The sequence below is a fragment of the Sarcophilus harrisii genome, chromosome 3 (assembly GCF_902635505.1).
Source record: "Sarcophilus harrisii chromosome 3, mSarHar1.11, whole genome shotgun sequence".
Lineage (NCBI taxonomy): Eukaryota > Metazoa > Chordata > Mammalia > Dasyuromorphia > Dasyuridae > Sarcophilus > Sarcophilus harrisii.
In genome coordinates, this window is record NC_045428.1 from 592,100,867 (window position 1) to 592,115,972 (window position 15,106).

At 54.3% G+C, this 15,106-nt stretch overlaps 2 protein-coding genes across 2 annotated transcripts in view; one reads left to right on the forward strand and one right to left on the reverse strand.

Annotated features, from left to right (window-relative positions):
* The window catches only part of PRKD2 (protein kinase D2), a 143,162-nt gene that overhangs the window by 60,340 nt on the left and 67,716 nt on the right, over window positions 1–15,106 (forward strand). The window lies entirely within an intron of this gene.
* LOC100923157 (ribosomal protein S6 kinase alpha-1) overlaps window positions 1–15,106 on the reverse strand; it is a 56,984-nt gene that overhangs the window by 29,004 nt on the left and 12,874 nt on the right. Inside the window, 4 exon segments of the mRNA XM_031963908.1 lie at window positions 2,733–2,762; window positions 2,764–2,783; window positions 2,985–3,101; window positions 7,021–7,068. Coding sequence (XP_031819768.1) covers window positions 2,733–2,762; window positions 2,764–2,783; window positions 2,985–3,101; window positions 7,021–7,068 — 215 coding nt within the window.

A 15,106-nucleotide genomic window follows, 5' to 3' on the forward strand; every position in this document is an offset into this window, starting at 1 on the left:
CTGTTCTCACCTCCCCGGCCCTTTATCCAGTCTAGGTTCCAGCCAAACGGGCCGGCTTCTATGTCCTAGTTACGACATTCCTTCCTCCCTATCTTCCTTCTGCCTCTTTGGCTTCCTACAGGGGACGGCTCAGGGGCCACCTTTTCCACCAACTTTTTCATGACCTTGCCCTGCCTTCGTCCTGCAGAAAACGACTTGCACCATATTTTGGATTCACTGATCTACATACATCCTTCCCAAAGGAACCTCTCCTTCTTGGGATGCTGGGCTCTAGCCTAGGCACCCGGGGGCACTTTGTACACGCTGCTGAATGAACGGATCCAGTCTCACTCCTTGCCTCTGCTGCCGTCTTTTCCTGAACACTGACCTCTGCCCCCACCCAGATGGCACCGACAGCCATCTCTAGGACGTCCTGAGACAAACCCTCCGGCCTCTGCTTGGCCACAGGCTCCTTGACTTCTCGGTGCTGTCAGAAACTGAGACACGTTAGCCAACCCATTACTGCTCTTGGAGACCTCCTTGGCTCCGGCCCCACTGCTTTCTCCTTCACTGTTTTTTCCCTCTAGAAATCTTCCTCCTCCTTTTTCCTCCACCCCATCTTCTGCTTCTCTTCCTCCTCCTTCTGTTACCTCCCTACCCCTCAAACTGTGGCCATCCGTGGAGTTACAAGAAGACCGGACAGTGGGAGAGGAGTTGGGTCAGATCTCCGAGGCCCTCTGTCCTTACTAAGCTCCAGCCCACAGGAAATCCCCCCAGATACCCCCAACACCTGCAGCACATCCCCCACCGAGCTCGAGAGCTCCCTTCCTTGGGGCAGCTAGGGGACGCAGTGGAGAGAGCACCTGCCCTGAAGTCAGGAGGACCTGAGTTCAAATCTGCCTCAGACACTTAACACTTCCTGGCTGGGTGACCCTGGGCAAGTCACTTAACCCCAATTGTCTCAGAGGGAAAAAAACCTCTCCCTTCCTAGACCAATTTTCCTGTCTATGGAATCACGCCATGTGACCTAGATTTGAAACCCAGACATCTTGCAGACCTCCAACATCTTAGAGCAGGTGTTCTCAATATTTTTTGTGTTAATGGAGCTCTCTGGCAGCTCAGTGAAACCTCCAGACACTTCTTAGCGTCATAGTCTTAAAGGACTAAAGGAAATACTACATTTTGGCTAGAGATGAGTAAAAATGAAGCTGCCATTTCTCCCCATCCAAGTTCTTGGCATCCCTGGAATCTACCTATAACCCCCTTGTAATCCATTAAGAATCCATGTCCTAGAGCCAGCCCGCTGTCAGGTCCTTGGAATCAGGGGCTCCGGCTCCAAAGAGGCAGCTTTTATTAAGCCTCCCACACCCCACCTTCTTCCCAGTCCTACAGCCACAGCCTCCATCAGGATCTCATCACATCTCCCAGAACAACAAGATGAAATTGGACCACTCTCCCTTCCTTCACGGACCAGCGGTCATCCTTTTAACACAGCTCAGAACACAAAATGAAAGGGGCAGACTAAACTACCCTAAGGTCCCTTCAGCTGAAACACTGTACACATGGTCCTGGATTTTATGTGGTAAAGTTCCTCCCAGTCTGGACATTTGATGTCCTGCCCTGGCTCTGATAAGTCTCTGTCTTCAGGCCCTTCCCACCTCAAAAATCCCAGGTTCTAAGGGCCCTCCCGGCTCTGACCTCCAGGGTTCTAAGGCAGACAGTTTTGACATTTTATGTCCTAAGGTCTGTCCCATTCTAACCTCCATATTCTCACATTCTATGTCCTAAGGTCTACCTTCTAACCCATTATTGATCACCCAACAAGTAGTTCACTAAGCACTGGTTGCTTCCAGGTTCTCTGTCAGGCACTAGGGATACAGAGACAGAGAGGAAATTGGTCCCTGCTCTCAGGAGTTCAGTCAGACCACTGGGGAAATGAAGGGAGATGATACGATATATTTACAGAAAAAACAAATATGGGAGATTTACAAAACAATTGCAGATTTCGGGGCTGTGCGTTGTTAGTAACGGGGGTACTGGGGAAAGGATGCTGAGAGGAGCTGGTCCGTGAGCGGAGCTCGAAGGGAGCAAGAGACAGGCTGGGGACGTTGAGCATTCAGGAACGAGGCTGGGAGGGAGCGGGGTGGGCAGTGCGGGGGGATGGCAAACAGGCTGGTTTGGCGAGAGTGCGGCGTTCCCAAGAGACAGCGTGGAACGGCTCAGAGAACGTGTTGCCAGTGAGGGGACGGCTCCCCCCCAGCTGTGAGCTATGGAGAAGCCAGAGGGAGGAAGGCAGGAGGGCGAGCCTGGAAGCAGGGTAAATGGGTGGTGGGGGTGTGACCAGAGGAAGCTGTGATGGATATGGAGGGATGGAGAGGACTGAGAAGGCAATTTGCCAAGCTAGTTCATTGAAAATTATCTTTTGGCTCTGACATTTTGGAATTCTACATTATTCTTTGCAAGAATGTGGAAGGGCAGCTAAGTGGCTGTTCGGAGTTCAAATTCAGCCTCAGACATTTGACAGGTACTCGCTGGGTGACCCTCAGCATCCTCCTTAACCCCACCCATCTCTCCATTAAAAAAAAAGAACACGGGATGGTGGCTCCTTCTGGCCCTGGCGTTCGAGGCCCCACCCCCCCTTATCTCTCTGCTCACTCACTCTGTGTCCCTAAGCCTCTCTGGGATGGGCCCTATCTCTTCAGGGCCCCCCATGGACCCCCCGCCCTCACCTTCAGGGTTGCTTCTCCAGCTACCTGGCATAGAGGTGCCGCATGTCTGGCTGGGATCTTCCTCACCAGAAAGACCTAAGGAACATGGGAGAAGAGCATCAAGACAGGAAAGGGAGGAAAGAACAGGCCGGGGGTAGAGAAGGGTTGCAATAGGGGCAGGTGTCTGGTCCAATGCCTGCTGCAGACCACCCCCCTCCCGGCTCCAGCTCTCAGACACCGCGAGCACCCAGTGGCCACAGCTTCCGAGCCACGTCCTCCCCCAGTCACCACACTCACCTTGCCAAAGGAGCCCTGGCCCAGGACCTTGAGGAGCTCAAACTGCGAGGGGTCGGCCTTTTCTGAGCCCTCCTTGACGTGGTGCGTGATAGAGATCTCTTTGACAACGCCTTCATCCTGCTGGGGGAGAGAACGAGGTGCTGCCGAATGGAGCTGGTGTAGGATGGGAGGAAGGGGCAGGCAGGGGCTCTGGGAATAACCAACGGGCAGGGCTCCATCGTCCCAAGCCCGTTTCCACAAGGTCCAGTCCTTGGGGAGATCAGGTATCTCCTCAGAACCAGAGAGTGTTATACCTAGGCAAGATCTCAGAAAATAGAATGTCAGGACTGAAAGGGCTCCAGAAGCCGGGAGGTCAGAGCTGGAAGGGCCCTTAGAACCCGGGAGGTCAGAGCAGGGAGGGCCCTTAGAACATGGGATGTCAGAGCTGGGAGGACCCTTAGAACCCAGAATGTCAGAGCTGGGAGGACCCTTAGAACCCAGGAGGTCAGAGCTGGGAGGGCCCTTAGAACATGGGATGTCAGAGCTGGGAGGACCCTTAGAACCCAGAATGTCAGAGCTGGGAGGACCCTTAGAACCCAGGAGGTCAGAGCTGGGAGGGCCCTTAGAACATGGGATGTCAGAGCTGGGAGGACCCTTAGAACCCAGAATGTCAGAGCTGGGAGGGCCCTTAGAACCCGGGATGTCAGAGCTGGGAGGGCCCTTAGAACCCGGGAGGTCAGAGCTGGGAGGACCTAGAACATGGATGTCAGACTGGAGGGCCCTGAACCGGGAGGTCAGAGCTGGGAGGGCCCTTAGAACCCAGAATGTCAGAGCTGGGAGGACCCTTAGAACCCGGGAGGTCAGAGCTGGGAGGGCCCTTAGAACCCGGGAGGTCAGAGCTGGGAGGGCCCTTAGAACCCGGGAGGTCAGAGCTGGGAAGGATGACTATTTAGGATCACAGAATGGCAGATTTAGGGCTGGGAGTCCCGAGAGCCTCTAACTCCACTGCCTGAGGTTACAGAGAAGAAGCCGAGGCCCACAGAAGAGCAGGTGTCCCCGAAGTCACACACTCTCCTGACTCCCGGCAGCATTTTCCCCGGGAACCCTCTCAGGCCGCTCACGGTAGCTCAGGTGGGCGCTGCCAGGTGGTTGCCTGGCAGAGACCCTTGTTCAACAACGCCGGCTGCCAAGGAGAGGAAGCTGGGTGGGAGCGGTGTCTCTCACTCCCTCCCCCCACTAACTTGGGCACCAGCAAAGGTAACAGTTGGGAGCCCTTGTTTCATTGGCACAACACGGGGAGGCTGCCGGCCAACACGGGCACCACCCGTCTGCCAGTTGCCTGGGCCTCTCGTGCACGGCCAGTACCAGTCCCCAGAGCTTCAGCGCCCTGGCATGGAGTCAGCTCCCAGCTGGGGCCCAGGAAGGGGGGTCCGAGGAGGGGGAGGGGGACCCCACAGATGCGACCCCGGCCCCTGCGGCTCTGCTCGGCCTTCTCCCTGGGAGGGGGAAGGGCAGGGAGAGGAAGGGGCCGGGCGGCTTTTGTTTTGGCCACAATAGGAAGTGAGGTTCCCCTCTGACCTCCTTGCCTCACACCCACTCTATCTGCTGTGAGAAGCCTCCGTCAGCTCTCCCCAAGGGCCTTGAGTCTTGGCTGGGGGAGGAGCGGTTCTCACCGGCCCAGGGGCACAGGGAGCTCTCGGGGCCCTGCTGAAACGGGGGACACGCCTGCCTCGCTGCCAGCCTCCCCACAGGAAGGAAGCCTTCGGGGGGCAAGGGCCCTCACTGCGGTGGGGAACGCACCGAGCCAGGCTGCTTGCCTGGGCCCAAGCCCATCCCCAGTCTCAGAGCTTCTGCCCACAGTGGGTTTCAGTTCTCCCCTCAACATCCCCCCCAGGCCAAAGGTCCCCAGACCCTCCCCAGACCCCCCGTAGCTCCCCTAAGTCCTCTCAGGTTTACAGAGTACATCTCCCCCTTGCGGCCCCGTCTGTCCCCAGCCTCTCTGCCACCTACAGCGGGCATCGCCCCGGCCGAGACCCAGGCTGGAGCCGGAGCCCCAAGGAGCTGGTCCTGCTGACCCTGTCGGGGCCGGGCATAAGCAAGAAGCGCCGGGTGTGCCCTGCCACAGGACATTCACTCACAGCTTCCCCAAGAACACCTGTTCTACAAGAGGGATGATGACTCCAAGCTAGAAGGAAAGGAAGCCCTCCCTCCCAGCCTCCTTCCCCAGCCTCCCTCCCGGCCTCCCTTCCCTCCCCAGCCTCCTTCCCTCCCTAGCCTCCCCTCCCGGAGCATCTCCCCCCTGCCCCTGGCCATCACTAACCGTGTCCTGGCTCAGGCTGGGGCCCAGAGCGGGCCCCGGGGCCCCGGCAGGCCTTGCCCGCTGCTTCCTGGGCAGCCAGAGGCTGAACAAGGCCCGGAAGCGGGGCAGCTTAGGGTCCCGCTCCATCCTCCCATCCCACCGGCTGCGCTCCATCCACTTGCTGGGGCCGGCACCATGGCAGGTGGTGGGCCTGCGGGGCCGCTGCCCTCGGGGAGCCCGGCTGGCGGGCGGATGTCGGGGCGGGGGGCCGGGCCAGCCTAGGCCGAACCCGGCGCCAATCAGCCCCTGCCTGTGGTTTCCCCGCGCTGGGCTCGCCCCCTTCCCTCCCCGGAGCCGCTTTGAAACACGGAAGCTCGGCCTGCCTGGTCTGCGCCCCTCCCCGTGGCCTGAAGCCGGTGTCACCTCAGCCAGCCCCTGTCCCCGGGGGCGGTGCCTTCGGGAAGCACCCCAGAACCAAGTCAGGCCACGCGGGGATGCACAAGGGCGGGGTCCAAGGAGCCGGGTTCAAATCCTCTGCAACCGCTCTTCTCTGAGACCTGGAGTTCAGATTCTGCCTCAGCACTTCCTGAGGTCCTGGCCCTGAGCAAACCGCAAACCCACTCAGCCTCAGCCTTCACATCTCTAAATGGGGACAGTAGCAACCGCCTCCCAGGCCGGTTCTGGAGGATTGGATGAGACAATATCTGAAAAAGGGCCTCACACTCCTTGGAGTCAGGCACCAGGTAAAGGGGACACTCCCATCAGCTGCCACCTTCTCCCTAGCTAACTCGAGTCCCTAAGGGTCCGCCATGTCCCCCACTTCCGACCAGTCCTTTCTGAGCTGAGGAGATTGGACAGAATGCCTGACGACCAGCCTGAAAGGGCGAACCTGGTGCGAGCTTGAGGGCCGGTCTTGAGCAGGTCTGGCCTCGGGCCAGACTGGCGCTGGGTACACAAGCAAAGCTGCCCTGCAGCTCATCCCGAGGCCAGAGAAGATGCTCACTGCGCCCTAGGCCCTCCTCCTGTCCCCAGTCCCCACACAGAACCGCCCACGGACACACGTGGGATCCCATAGGCTAGAACTGCCCCAGGCTCGATGGGTCTGCAGAAGTGGATCAGGTTCCAAATCCTGGCTCTGTAGCTCACTGCGGGATGATCTTGAACAAGTCACTTGCCCTCAGGTCCCAATTCCCCATATGTTAAATGAAGGACTCAGGGACCCTGGTCAGACCCTGTGGGCCCTGGGGGCTCAGGAACACCCCTCACCCGGCCCACCCAAACTTTGCCTTCAGAGCCTCCTCCCATTAGGGGCTGAAGAATGGTTAAGATGGGACTGGAACAGACAGGGGGCGACAACCGCCGGGCCAGCCCTGGGGCCCATGGAGCCGGCTCAGGGGCAGAGAACAGGCTCCAGGTGCCAGGAAGACAGAACTGGGGCTGTGGCTCTGGGAAGCAGGTGGGAGAGATTACAGCCGAGGCTGGAGTCACATCCTGTCCGCCCACGGTGCGCCCCCTCCCGGGGCAGGTTAGGGCTTCCCACTCTACCAGCCCAAACCTCCTGTGTGAGCCCTGGGACCCTCCCCAGCCGCCCAGCCAGTGGACCACAGCAAGAAGTGTTGGGGAGAGCGCATCAGCTGCCAATGCTCTTATAGTGTCCCCTAGGGATCCAGCCCGGGCCATGGCGAGGAGCCTCCAGGGACTTTGGGCCAGACTCACCCACCCTGAACACCAGCCTCCCCTCTCCCCCTGGGCTCTTACCTTCTGGGTACAGAGGCAGTCTCTCTCGTCCAGGACATCTGTGGAGGCCTGCATGGTGGAGAGGTGTCAGCAGGGGAGCTTTGGGCCCTACTTACTTCTGCTTTTTCAGCCTCCCAGCTTGAGGAAGGAAGGTGCAGCCTGGGTCCTGGTCCCTCCCACCTCTCACTTCCCTTTGGGAAGGAGAAGGAAAGGAAGAGCCACATCATAGCTAGCTGTGTGACTCTGGATAAGTCATTAACCTCTTCTTGTCAGGGAGATGGCTGCAGTGGATGATCTTTAAGTTCAAGCCTCCAGCCCCAACATTCTGTTCCAGGGTCTCTCCCAGTTCTGAGATCTTTGTTCCAAGGCCTCCCAGCTCTGGCCTTCGTGTCTAAGGCCCCTCCCAGCTCTGACATCCCATGTTCTAATGGCTCCTCCTTCTGACATTCTGTGTTCTGAGATCCCTCCCAGCTTTGATATTTTATGTCTCTAAGGGCCTCCCAGCTCAACATTCTGTATTTTAGGATCCTCCCTACTCTGACATTCCATGTTCTAAGACCCAGCCTGACCTCCCAGGCTCTAAGGGCCCTCCCAGCTCTGACATTGGGTTCCCAGACCAAGGCTGGAAAAGGGAGAGAAGTGGGCCCCAGTCTGGTCCATGCAGGAGAGAAAGTTAATGTTCCCACTTCTGGCCACTTTCTGCTCTAGGAACAGGGGTGTGGAGTGGACAGACTAGTCCAAGATCACCCAGAGCTTTTGCAGGAGAGCACACCAGCATCCTGCGCTCCCAAGTTTCCTCAAAGCCCAGCCTCTCATCCCACTGCCCCAGGAAAGCAGCCCCAGGCCAAGCTGGAAGCCCAGGAGTCCTGGAAGCAATTCCCTGCCATCCCGGGCCGGAACAGCCCACCAGCGCTGGAAGCCAGGGAGCTGCCCAGCCTGATCTCTTCTCTCACAGACCAATGGCTTGCCAGGTTAAATACCTCATCCAAGCTTCCACAACCATAAGGTGTCAGGAGTGGGATTTGAAAACAGCCGTTCCTCTCTCTAATTATAACCCTCCAACCATCAGCCTCTGCAGCCTCCTGGTGTGTGCGTGTGTGTGTGTGGGGGGGGGATCTAGCCATACAGCAAGTGAGGGTCCACAGCTGGGCCTAGGGGTTCGGGCCACAGCTGCTCTACCTCTCGCAGAAGGGAAGCCCAGGGAAAGGGGCAGCTCTGGATCCAGCTCACCCAGCTGGTGAGACTCAATCAGAAAACTCTTCCAGAGACATTAAAACTGTAACTCCGGGGCCCAAGCTTCTAAGAGAGGGAGTGTGGTTGCTGCAGGCCTAAGTAGGGTTTTCGGCAAGACTTAAGTCCAGAAGTACTGATTAAGCACCTACAGTATACTAGAACCAATCTCTATTCCCTAAGGGGTAAGACACCAGGAGAGAGGGAAGGAGGAGCTTGGAAGAGCTCTGAATCTGAATCAGATTCTCTGTTTGTCTGGCTAAGGGACTCTGAAGGGGGGGAATGAGCTTCTCACGCCCTCATCCTCATGGGGCTTCAGCCCCAGGTGACAGTAAAACAAAACAAAACAAAACAAAACAAAACAAAACAATTTATTAGTTGTGATCCTGAGCGAACCTTCCCAATTTTCTCCAAATGCTAAGCCCATCCCTTTGAGATCACCGCCCAGCTACATTGCGAGTTGTCTCTGTCTTGTTTTTCCCATTGTATTAAAAGCTGCTTGAGGACAGGGACTGTATTTTTGCCTTTTCTTATGTGCCCAATGCTTAGTATGCAGTAGGCACTTACATGCTTGTGGATGATGATGTCACTTTAGACCTCTCTGAATCTCAGTTTTGTCTTCTGTTAAATGGGGGTAATACGGCAGTATACAACCTCTCAGGGTCCAATATTCTCATTTTTCAAATAAGGAAACTGGAGCCCACAAAAATGAGGGGACTGACTCGGGAGTTCAGCATCCTCGGGCCGGCATTTCTGTAAGGCTCCCAGAGGAGAGTTATAGGCCTCTCAACCAAAGCTTCTTAAACTCTGGTTTGGGACCCAGGTCTCAGAATCAAATGTAATGCAAAATCATGATTCGTGGTAAATGTTTGATTTGTGTACCTGTTTTATATCTACACACAAAAATTTCTTGGGTGAAAAAAGGTATTGAGGGAGAAAAGTTCAGGAAGCCTTGGGCCACACCACAAATGCTTGGGTTCAAGTCCCATTTCCGAGGCGACGTGACCTGAGCTCTCGGGGTTCCAGACCCTGCACACCTCCCCCTCCAACATCAGGACTGGGAGGAAGCCTTGCTGTGGAGGCTGGGAGATGTCCGGCCAGCGGGAGCCCTGGACTGGATGTCTGCCTTGGGGGCCCAGTCCTGATGGCCCTTCCCTGGGAAGGGGAGAGGGACAGCTGGGACCCAGGACTGGGGGAGGGGGCAACTGGGCCGGCTCCTTGAGCCCCTCCAGCACCTGGGAGAAGGAGCCCATTGTCACATTCTGCTGAGTGGGATCAGGCTTTCATAAACAGGAAGAGAAAGGATGGGGGGAGGAAGAAAAAGATTCTGAAAATAGACAGCTGTGGCTGGCTTCAAAGAGGGATCCGGCCAGGGGTCGGAGGGAGCCCCTGGCCTGGGGTTAGGTCCCTATCCCAGAGGAGACCCCAGACCCAGGGGTCGGAGGGAGCCCCTGGCCAGGGGTTAGGTCCCTATCCCAGGGGAGACCCCAGACCCAGGGGACAGCCCCAAGGAGGGTTGAGGGAACCCCAGCCAGGGGCTCGGAGGGAGCCCCGCCAGAAGTTAAGTCTTATCCCAGAGGAGACCCCAGACCCAGGGGTCGGAGGGAGCCCCTGGCCAGGGGTTAGGTCCCTATCCAGGGAAACCCCGGACCTGGGGCGCCACCTCCTGCTCGCCTACAGCTGCATCCAAGGCAGCCAAGGGAGCCCTACCCCAAGCCCTGTGCTCAGAGGCCATGGCCCGGTGCTCCCCAAGGAACGTCGGCGTCTGACCCACCTTTCTCTGCCTGTCAGAATCCCACCTATCCCCCAAATGCATCTCCCAGGCTGCCTTTGTGGGAAAGCACTATAAAATTTGTAGGTTATAAAACGCTGCCTGGAACACCGGCCAAGGGCCTGGGTGCAGGGACAAAATGAAAGCCCCCGTCCTCGGGCCAGCCACACTGTCTGGCTGGGTCTGGGTGGGAGGGACGAGGTGCGGGGCAGACCCCGATAGAAATGGCCCCTGAGCTGAACCCTGAGCAAAACCAGATTCCTCCACTTCCCCTCATGGAAGCTAGGTGGCACCAGAGTGCCCAGAATCACCATCCTGGCATCAAGACCCAAGTTCAAATTCAGCCTCAGACACGCAGCTAAGTAACCCCGTCGGCCTCAGTTTTCTCACCAGTAAAATGGGCTGGAGAAGGAAATGGCAAATGCTCCAGGAGCTTTGCCAGGAAAACCCCAAATGGCGGCATGAAGAGAGGGCACATGTGAAAAGCGACTGAAGGACTCCAGAAAGAGGAAAGGACCCGGGTCCCACTGGTCCCGCTTGGGTGAGGGCAGACAGCTCGGTGCCCTCCTCTGTAAAATGAGGGAGCTTGGACCACCTGGTCCCTGATGCCAAAGAAACCTCCACTCCCAGCTCAGACCCTGAGGGCGGACTCATGCGGCAGTCAACGAGGAGTGTCTGATAAAAACCATCTGCAGCATCTAAGTGTAACAGGGGCTGCCCCCAAGGGGCTCTGCTGAGGGACAGAGCTTACAGATGGGGAGGGAGTGCCCCTGGTGGCGGGCCTAAGCCCTGGGGAAAAAGGGGCAAGGGACCTCTGAGGTGCCGTGGAGGGCAAGTCCACCTTACCCCCAGACTTCTAAGGGGAGAAACTGAAGCCAGAGGAGGGAAGAAGGAATTCTCAAAATCTCACCAGTTGAGGGAGAGACTTGAACTCAAGTCCTCTGACTGGACTCTTACTCTGAGGGCCCTTAGAACCTGGATGTCAGAGCTGGAGGGCCTTAGAACCCGGATGTCAGAGCTGGAAGGCCCTTAGAACCCAGGATATGGAACTGAAAGGGAAACAAGGAGAGGGAGAAAACAATTCAGAGCACTGAGGTAGCAGACAGAGAGCTGATCTCAGGCCCAGATCCTGCCTGAAAACTATTGCTGTGAGATCCTGGCCAATCACTTCCTTTCTCTCAGTCTCCATGATTCTCTAGACTGACATCTCGGGGAGGTTTGAATCTGCTTGGTGAGGAGAGTTCCTCTCCAAGAATTTTCTATCTACAGGAAGATCCAGTAAACACAAATAGATCTGGTTCTTTCCCTCCCATTTTATAATAAGGAAACTGAGGCTTTGGGGATAAAGTAACTAGGGCCACCTGGCTCTTCAGTAGGAGAATCATATTTGAACCCAGGACCTCTGACTCCAGAGCTGGGGCCCTTTCCACCAGACCATACTAGGTTCCCAGGTTCTTAAAGAAAAGACACACCACATTTGGGAACCCTTTGTTAGCTGAGGAAAATCACATAACATTTTCAAAATCCTCACTTATTATTTTATTATTATTATAACCATGCTTCTGGCTGTCAAATTCTTTTAAGCCACCATTCAAGGCCCCGGCCTACAATGAGACCCCGGCAGAGCTCTGTCACTCATTTCCCATCATCCCTCGGGAGGAACAATGAGCTTGCTCGCTCTCCCTAGAACGCTCTCTTAGGATGCCCAACTCTCTCACTAGACTGCCCGGGCCGGGGCTCAGGGGGCTCCCTGAGAACGTGGGCTCCAGTCCTTTCATCTGTACGTGAGTCCAGCCCAAAGGGGCAGGGTCTGCCCTGGCCCTGCTCTGGCTGGTCCCCTCTTGGACAAGCCATTTCTCTATTCCAGACCGTCGTTTTCTCACAACAGAGAAATAGTGAACTAGACGAGCATTTATTAAGTGCTTACTGTATGTCAGAACCTGATCACTAGAGGGTGCCGCAGTGCACAGAGAGCTGGAGCCGGGAAGATTCCCCTTCCCCAGTTCCCGGGCAGCCTCAGAGGCCCATGAGCCAAGTCACTTTGCTCCGCCTCAGTTTCCTCATCTGCTAAATGGGGTAATAACAGCGCCTGTTGAGCAGGGTTGTTGTGAAGATCAGATCAAACGATAACTGTGAAGCATTGAGCGCCGTGCCTGGTGCGTCTGACTCTTCGAGAGCCTCAGAGGAGTTTTCTTGGCAGAGACCCCGGCATGCCCCCTCCCCTGTTTCTTCTCCAAGGGATTAAGGCAAACAAAAGTTAAACCCGGGCCCGCAGGCTTAATGTCTGGTGCTGAATTTGAATCAGGGTCTTCTGGACTCTAGGTTCAGTGGTCTATGGACCGTGTAGACCAGGGGTCCTCAAACTTTTTAAATAGGGGGCCAGTTCCCTGTCCCTCAGACTGTTGGCGGGTTGGACTATAGTAAAAAAAAAACAAAAAAAACACTTTGTTTTGTGGGCCTTTAAATAAAGAAACTTCATAGCCCCGAGTGAGGGGGATGAACAGTCCTCAGCTGCCGCATCTGGCCCAAGGGTGTAGAGGGTTCACAGCAAAAGGAAGCCCTGTGTTAGCTGTTATAACGACCATAACTACCATTACCAAAAGGAGTGTTTCTACTACTGCTCCTCCTCCTCCTCCTCCACTTTTTCTTTTACTACTACAATGACGACAGCGACCACCACCCCTCCAGTGCAGTTCTAATGCTCCACCTCCCACCTCCGCGCCTTTGCTCTGGCTGTGCCCCACACCTAGAGAGCCCTCCCCCCTCACCCCTGCCTTAGAGAATCCCTGGTTTTCCTGAAGGTTTAGCTCAAGCACCTTTTTCCTGAGTCTTTTCTGACCATCCCCACTCCCACCCCATATTCCTTCCTTGTACCTGTTTTCTCTGAATTTTTGCATTTACATCCAGAATGAAAACCCTGTAGGATCAAGGACTCATAACTGATCTCTGTGCCCGCCATGTTTTTTGTTAGGGATCTGATTTCTCCCTTAGATCTATCCACATATATTATGTGTCAACCAGTTAGCAAGCATTTATTAAGCACCTACTATGTGCCGAGCCAAAACAGTCCTTTCTTTTAAGGAGCTCACACCTCATGTGAGTGACAACCTGCAAACAATTGTGTACAAAAGAAGGAAAATTTGGGAATAATCTAAGAGGACAGGCCCTTACATTAAAGGAGATCAGCAGAGGATTGTGACAGAAGGTGAAATTTTAGCTGGGACATGAACGAAAACCAAGAAGTGGAGATAAAGTGGAGAAAACTGCAGGTATGGGGGCAGCCAAAGAAAGAACCCTCGTAACATAGAGCTTTAAAATCTGCAAAATGCTTTTAGAAACAATCTCATTAACTTTCTAAGAGCCCTGGGACATCTACTATTGCTTCCAATTTGAGACGAGGAAAGTTTAGTGTATGAGGAAAGAAAATTATTTTTTGTTCATTGAAGAAAAATCTAATTTTGAAAGAGATATCAGGTTGGTTCCATTATTCACTAAGCAGCGCGGTGGAGAGCGCAGTTCACATTTGATCTTGGCTGGATGAGTCACCGGTCTAGCTCACACAACCAACGTCTCATCACAAAGCAATCTTGGGGAGAAAGACCTGCTTGTCTAGTCAAGGTGTCCTTGGTAAAGGCGGGAGGCAGCGACAGCAGGTCCTCACAAACAGTACTCTGTGGCAGGCCGCATCTCACGGCCACGGCTGACGGAAGGGGGCAGACAATATTAGATCCGCTTTGCCTACGGTTGGTTGGTAAATTCAACCCTAAAGGCTCCCTGCCGTCCATGCACAAGTTAAGATCCTGCAGATTCTCTGAGAGAGATGCCCTGAAGAATTAACTGTTCAGTGTCTGATAATGTCAAGTGAAGTGTAAAACCAGGAGACGATGTTTGCCAAAGGGCTTGCCACTGTTGCAGAAAGTGTTTGTCATGCAAGGTGAATGAAAGCGGGATTCCTGCAAGGGGGTGGGGTCTCATCGAGGGGTTCTTGTTCATGGGGAACGTATGGAATCAATCGAGATCTATGACCGCACAATCTGGAAATAGGGAGGCCCAACGTTCCACCCACGGAACAATCAAGTGCACAAAGAACGCCTGTGTTCAGATGATTAGGTGTCTCCAGATGGACAACAGCCCATTGAGCGGGCCCAACTGGAAGCACCTCTTGGACAGAAATGAAGAGAAGGGGCTAGAGCTAATTTGGGGGAATGCCCAGTACTTCCAAAGAGCCCGAGCTACCCCAGAAAACAACAAAAAATCCAGTATTTGTAATTCCACTGTTCTGCTTACAAATCACAGGACTCCATCATTTCTGAAGAATCCAAGCAGAACACCAAGAGAAAAAAATGGCGTGAATAAGAGGGAACCAGCAATGACTTGGTAATGAGAAGTGACATAAACAGTATTATCTAGGAGACAAGAGGAAGCAGGCTAAGCAAGATTCATGAGTAAAGGACAATCTATGGACAGCCCAAGTGCCATAATACCGTAAGGAGAAGGAAGTGAGGGAAGGAAAAACACTTATTAAGCACTTACTGTGTGCCAGGCTCTTTACTAAACACTTTATAAATATTTTGAACCTCACAACAACCTTGGGAGGTGGGTACTATTATAATCTCTATTTTACCATTGAGAAAACCGGAGCAGACAGGTTAAGTGACTTGCCTAAAGTCCCACAGCTAGGAAATATCTGAGGCTGGATTTGAATTCCAGCCTCCAACTCGAGGGCCAGTGCTCAGTTATTGTGCCTTATCGAGGGTGACACAAAACAAACATAAATCTAGGATGTATATATTTGCCAAAAGATGTATACATTTACAAAGCATACTGGGTAGACCTCTACATGAAGGTAATTACTGACATTCACATAGATTGGGAGTTGCTTCCTTGTTTTTTGGTTCAGTTTGGTGAAGCCTATGGATCTCTTCTCAGAATATTTTTTAAAAAAGAAAATACAGTGTTCCAAAAGTCTCAAATAAGGTTCGAGCTAACTTAGAACTACGCTGAGACTTTTGGGGAAAGTCTGTATATTGGATTAGAAATAGAATAGAGTATACAAACGGAGTATAGTTATCAAAATATTTAAAACAAAAATAAATTCATAGAGCT